This window comes from Phyllostomus discolor, chromosome 4 (genome assembly GCF_004126475.2).
Source record: "Phyllostomus discolor isolate MPI-MPIP mPhyDis1 chromosome 4, mPhyDis1.pri.v3, whole genome shotgun sequence".
NCBI classification, from domain to species: Eukaryota; Metazoa; Chordata; class Mammalia; order Chiroptera; family Phyllostomidae; genus Phyllostomus; species Phyllostomus discolor.
The window spans coordinates 166,011,387-166,017,386 of record NC_040906.2 but is presented as its reverse complement, the minus strand read 5'-3'; the positions used below and the strand labels follow the sequence as shown (position 1 = coordinate 166,017,386).

The window sequence follows — 6,000 nt, the reverse complement described above, 5'->3', positions numbered from 1 at the left end:
ACAGTTCAATTTTCTGTCAGTTCTGGTTGTTTTTTTTTTGTTTTTAAATTTGTTTTTGTCCTTGTTTTGGTTGTGCGAAGAGGCACAGTGTGTCTACATATGCCTCCATTTTGGGCGGAAGTGCTGTTCGGAATTATTAAAACCTGGGAAGACTTTACAAATTCATTGTAAACAAAATAAACTTTAAGATCCTACCACATCAGCTGGGCCAATTTTATGAGTAATTTGTTTCTGAAGGAAGGCAAATTGTTCTGGGAACCTCAGCACTGGGTGATCACAATACAGTGCTGACTTCATAGTCCACACCACTTTGTCTCATTTCTATATTTTATTTTTCCCCCTCTAAATAGTCATAAAACTTTATACAGAAAAAAGTGAGAAGGGAAATGCAGAGAAAATTATTTTCTGAAATTTCCTTTCAAATGGGTAGGTAGAACATTTCAAAGGGAAGAGAGAATCCATGTGAACAGTCTATTATCAAGGAAAGCATTACTGATAATGAGAAACACTAGTTTTGAGGACACGATATAAAAGATGGTATATGACCAAATTTCTCTTCCAACAATGGAAGGTATATTAAAAGAAACTTAGGAAATAGAATACAAAGTCTTAAAATGACTTTTTGAAATACAGTGTAATATGTGGCATATGCTTATTACATAGTTTTTGCCTTGAAAAGCATTTTCACTGTAATTCCCTTTAATCTTTACAACCACTCTTTGAGGTATGGGTCATGTGAGCCTTTCCTTTTCATCCACAGCAGGGAGATGGAGACTCTGGGCTGCACGGGATTGCAGGGTCATTGCTAGATCAAGGGCACGAGCTCTCTCCACTCCCAGCCCAGCTGACACCTGTCTCTGGGATCTCACAGCCAACAAAAGAAAGGCTCCTTAGAGCAACTGCTCCTCCAGCGGTTCCTTCCTTAAAGCGCATATTCCGGCCCACATCCTGTGGGGAGGGCCGGCCGCTCTCAGAGAAATCTTAAGGTCCACGACAAGGTGGTGGTCAAGGGCACTGGCTTTGTGGCGCCAGAGTGACCTGGGTTTGAGTCCCCAAACTGCGTACTTTTAGGCAATCTAAATCTTAATTTCCTCATTTGGATAGCGGGCGTGCTCTGATTTTTTCCAAGGGTTTTACGGACAATTAAATGACATAAAGCAATCAAGGTCTTAGCCTACTGCCTGGGTTGAAGAAACACTGTTGGGAGGCTATAAATATTAACTCTGGGATGGAGATCATCGTCTCTAATAATGGCTTGGGGAATATCCATTTGCAAAATGGGCTCAGTATACCTCAGTCTTCTAATAACAAGCATTACTTTGCAAACAAAACCCTCACCAGTCTCTTCTGTGCCGCCCTATTCTGCATGACCCTTGTTTCCAGAATTTTTGGGCTGGAGGAGTGGATCCGTAACCTAAGACACATCATTGTCAACCAGGTAAAATAAAAAGCTAGAAGGCAGGACAGCGTGAGGCAGAGATAGGAGAGAGGGGGAAGCAAGAAAGTTCTACTCAGAATAGCTGCGACCCCAGTCCCAGCCAGGTGAACCGCCCGCACCCACTACTTGGCGCAGAAGTCCTTTGCAAGGATTCTACAGACCGATCCCCTGGACCCAGGGTGGGTCACTGGGAAAAGAAGCAAAAAAAGGTTAAAGGACTCCAGGGTTAGAAAGGGTCCAAGGGTAGAACCTAGAGAAGCTTGAGGGGCGGGGCTGTTGCTTCGGGGGCGGGGCCAAGGGCGGGACCTCGTGGAGTTCCACGGCTGCGCGCGCCACGTCTCCCTTAGCTAGCTTGTGAAGGAGAGGCAGGGATGGGACAAGCCGAGAGGGGCGGGAACTGTTTTCTCTCGCGAGAGCTGGCGACGGTAGCGGCGGTAGCGGCGGTGTGTCCGTGAGAGTAGCGTGGGGGTGGGGAGGAGAGGCGGCGTCGGCGTCCAAGCTACGCCACACGGGGCCGGGGCGCTCGGTGTCGGAGCGCTGAGTGGGGTCGTGGGGGCGGTGGTGAGACGAGGGAGGCAGAGGTGGGTGTGCCATGGCGGGGCAGCAGTTTCAGTACGATGACAGCGGGAACACCTTCTTCTACTTCCTCACCTCCTTCGTGGGGCTTATCGTGATCCCGGCCACATACTACCTCTGGCCCCGAGACCAGAATGCCGGTGAGTTCCTCTTGCAGCTGCCCGCGGACCTTCTCAGGCCCCTCCGGCTCCTCCGGGCTGCGCGGCTCTGGCCCGCTCCGGCCCAGTCCATCTCACCGCGTCGGCTTGATAGCGCCGCCGAGCCCGGGCCCCGCCGCGAGGGACGCCTGGACGCGAGAGCGGGCCGCGCGGGCGGCGCTTCCCTTCGGCTCCCCGGGCTCCTCTCCACCACCCTGCATTGTCCTCTTCGGGAGTTTCGCTTTGCACTCTCTTCCCCCATTGTTCTGGACACTCTTTCCAGCCTCCTCCCGTCTCTTTGTCTTTTCTGCCTCTGGTTTTTATTATGTATTTTTCTTTATGGGGGAAGCAGGATGGGATGAGAGATTGGGAATTGCGAGTGAGAGAAGAGTTAGCAAAGGAGGAACCCGAAGGTGCAGGCACAACTCTGAGCCCCCAAACCACGGTCCTCTTCCTCCCACACCCCCGTTTTCCCTGTCGCAGCTGTCGTTACAGATGTTCTGGGTGCCGTCTGAGCTGGGTGGCATGTTTAGGATTCCGACTGAGCTCACCAGCCGCCCCTCCCCCTGGCCCTTTCCCTGTTGCTTTCTCATTTGTTAACTCACACTTGTGGTTATTCCCCTTAGCGAAATTCGGGTTTTCTCTATTTTCCTTTTCTTTGGCGTTTGCCGTTTATAATGCAAAAAGTGCAAGTACGAAGTTTAAGTCTTGTAGGTAGTTCCTCCTGTAGGTAGTTATGAGGCAGCTGGTTCTTTTGCTTTTAGTTACAAGTCTTTTCACATTAAATAACATCGGATTAGAACACAAAATAATGTAGATTTTTGTCAAGGCATTTTGTTTGGGTAGTACTTGAATTCCATTTGTTTCACTCTACTAGGACACATGGCAGGTGATACTCTTAAAGCTGATGGAACTGTAAGGCCCTAGTAGGTTACTTATGGAAGTGTTAACAATAACTAATAGGTTTTGAGTATTGACAACATTTAGGGAGAGCTTCTACTTCCCAAGAGCTATGTTAACTTGATTAAATATCTTCCCTCAACTTGGGTGTGATGGAGGTCTAGGTTGTACTGTACTTTGGGAAAATAGTTAACACTGAAGCACTGAATCAGCTCAGAACTTGTGCTTTTAAGACTGATTCATTGCTTTGCAACTTTCTTGAGTTATATAATGGAACTAAATTAAAATTGAATGTAGGATAAATAATAAAGGATTCCATCCTTTTGTACATTTAACCACAATTTAAGTATCCATTAGGTGCAGAATTCGAATCAAAGTTACCTGTTTTCTCATTCAGTGGACAGTTTATGGAAAATGGATTTTGGTCTGCTGCACCTTTTTTTCCCTAAGTTTACTTAAATTCTCTGGGTTCATTGGACAGTAGTTGTGTATAAATGATGAAGTCTTAACACCATAATGGTTTCCCTTTATCTTGAAAACCTAGGCCATTCTGGTAGTTTTTTTTTAAAGGCTTTATTTATTTAGAGAGAGGGGAAGAGAGGGGGAAAAAGATAGAGGGAAACGTGTGAGGAATCAGTTACCACTTGCATGCCCCCAACTGGTAACCTGGCCTACAACTCAGGCATGTACCCTGACTGGGAATCGAACTCATGACCTTTCTGTCCGCAGGCTGGTGCTCAACCCAGTGAATCTTGCCAGCCAGGGCAGCATTCTGGTAATTTTATTTCAAGTAAAAAGAGTGCATTTTTCAGTGCAGTAGTTTATCACTTATCACCTACTTATATTTACGGTTGGTTGTGTGGAAGACAAAAGGGTATTGGCAGCGTAGGTAGGTTTGGTCTGAATATTGCAAAAAGCTGCCCTGATTTCAGAAATTAGTCATTTTAATGTTATATTTTCATGGTGGGTTTTGTATTATAAAATTTGCCTGGTAACATATCAGCAATTTTCAACTGGTGTGCCACAAGAATTTTTAAAACATGCATTGCCTGACTATTTAGTCAGGAGCACTGACCTCTTTTCCCTCAGATTATCAAGTAAGAAAATGAAATGACAACAACCAATACAACAATAGCTGTCCGGTATGAATAAATCAAAAGTATACCTATTTTTTAGTCAGATCGGCAAAAGATATTACTAAATCATTTTTTGGTGCGCCACAGAATTTTAATAATTAGTTTATGAGTGCCATGAGATGAAAAAGGTTGGAAATTGCTGACATATCATAGGCAGGTCATACTGTGCCCCTTTAGCATATAATTGGTCTTTGGAAAAGTGGTAGGGGGTTAATATTGACTGTAAGTTAGTTAATATAGATTTCAAATGTTAAATGTTAGTTTATTTAACCCTCATAAAATGTTAAACCCCTTAAAATGTTAGTTTATTTAACCCTCCTAAAAATACAAGGATATAGGTACTATTATTATCACCTTCATTCTTACATGAAGAAACTGGATCAGAGAGCTTAAGTAACTTTCCTGTGTGGTGGAGCCAGGTTTGCTCAGCTTCCAAGCCCTCTGTTGCTCCCATAATGCTAGATAAAAAGTTAGGTGTTTATCTGTCCCTTCTTCACATCTGGCTCTCTGCTTGTGACTTGAATTAGTCAGTAGATGTGCACATGTTGATGTATTTGTTTGGTCTTGTCCCAAATTGCATTATAAAAATTAAGGTGGATTTAAATGCTATTCTAATTATCATGAAAATTGGTGGACACTACTTGAATTTTTTTGTTTCTAACAAAATAGAGTTGTTTCTTTCAAATTACAGTGGTATTAAAGGGATGTTTTGTCATAGTGACTTTTTACCCAAAATCCAGTTGCAGTGTCTTGAATATCACAGAGAAATCTTTTTCTAAGGCTCTTACTTTATTTATTTATTTTTGGGGGGAGACATTGACTAATAAAATTGTATAGGTTTCAGGTATACAGTTCTGTAATACATCATCTGTATGTTGTATCGTGTATTCACTGTCCCGAGTCTCCTTCCATCACCATTTATCCCGCTGTACTGTCCCCCCACCCCTCTTTCCTTCTGGTAAGCACCGTATCACTGAGAAATCTTGAATTACAGATTTACCCAAAGCTCTGAAAAAAAATTTTTTTCATATGTTTGCCACAAAATAATTTAGTAACTTGTACCAACAGGAGACTACTTATAATCTTTATACTTCTCACTTAAAAATTGTCATATTTTGCTGTTGTAATATTTATTTGTTCATTGGGGGTGCTTTAGACCCTCTGGGGCTTTGTTATGGTGGAAACATACTGTCTTTCTAAAATCTGAGAAGTTCTGAAGTATATCTGTCCTCAAAGATTTTGAATACGGGATATGGACCTGTAATAGTGTTTTTCAATAATAGGATATTTTAGTATTTGATTTTGAAGCTTATTTTAGTCATCCTGTGAAACTAAGAAGCAATACAAAAGTGTAGGCATATGATTTTGAATTTCAGAGTTTTTATTGCCAATCTTGACTTTTCAGTGATATCCTCTGTATGAAGGCATGAAAAGATTTTCTTTGCCAGTAATTACACAACCTTAAAGTTCAGTTTAAGTAATCTTTAGGGTATTTTTTTTTAAAGATGACACTTTCGGGGCTCTCAAGTTTCATGGTTGATAGTTGTTTCAGTGTAGTTTGTTTGGAATTATTGGGCTCTCAAGAAACATGGCACCATTTAACAGATTGTAAAATCTAGGGTTTGAAAAATAGAAATAGCTTGGTCATTGGCATATTTGACATGTTAATTGAAGTTACTCTGCTATCCAAAACATTACCAGTAAAATCCTTTTACTTTGCTGTTTGTTCTTTTTCGGCTAAGTGTTCTTATAATTAATACCTCTTTTATTAGTTGAAGGGTCCTATTTATTGTACTCTCTTAGTTGTTTGCAA

The 6,000-nt window shown here is 42.4% G+C and overlaps 1 protein-coding gene across 1 annotated transcript in view; it reads left to right on the top strand.

Annotated features, from left to right (window-relative positions):
• Positions 1 to 1,799: 1,799 nt before the first annotated feature.
• Positions 1,800 to 6,000, top strand: part of SEC63 (SEC63 homolog, protein translocation regulator) — a 75,502-nt gene continuing 71,301 nt past the window's right edge. Inside the window, exon 1 of the mRNA XM_028508516.2 lies at positions 1,800 to 2,154. Coding sequence (XP_028364317.1) covers positions 2,031 to 2,154 — 124 coding nt within the window. The 5' untranslated portion in view covers positions 1,800 to 2,030. The remainder of the gene's footprint in view (positions 2,155 to 6,000) is intronic.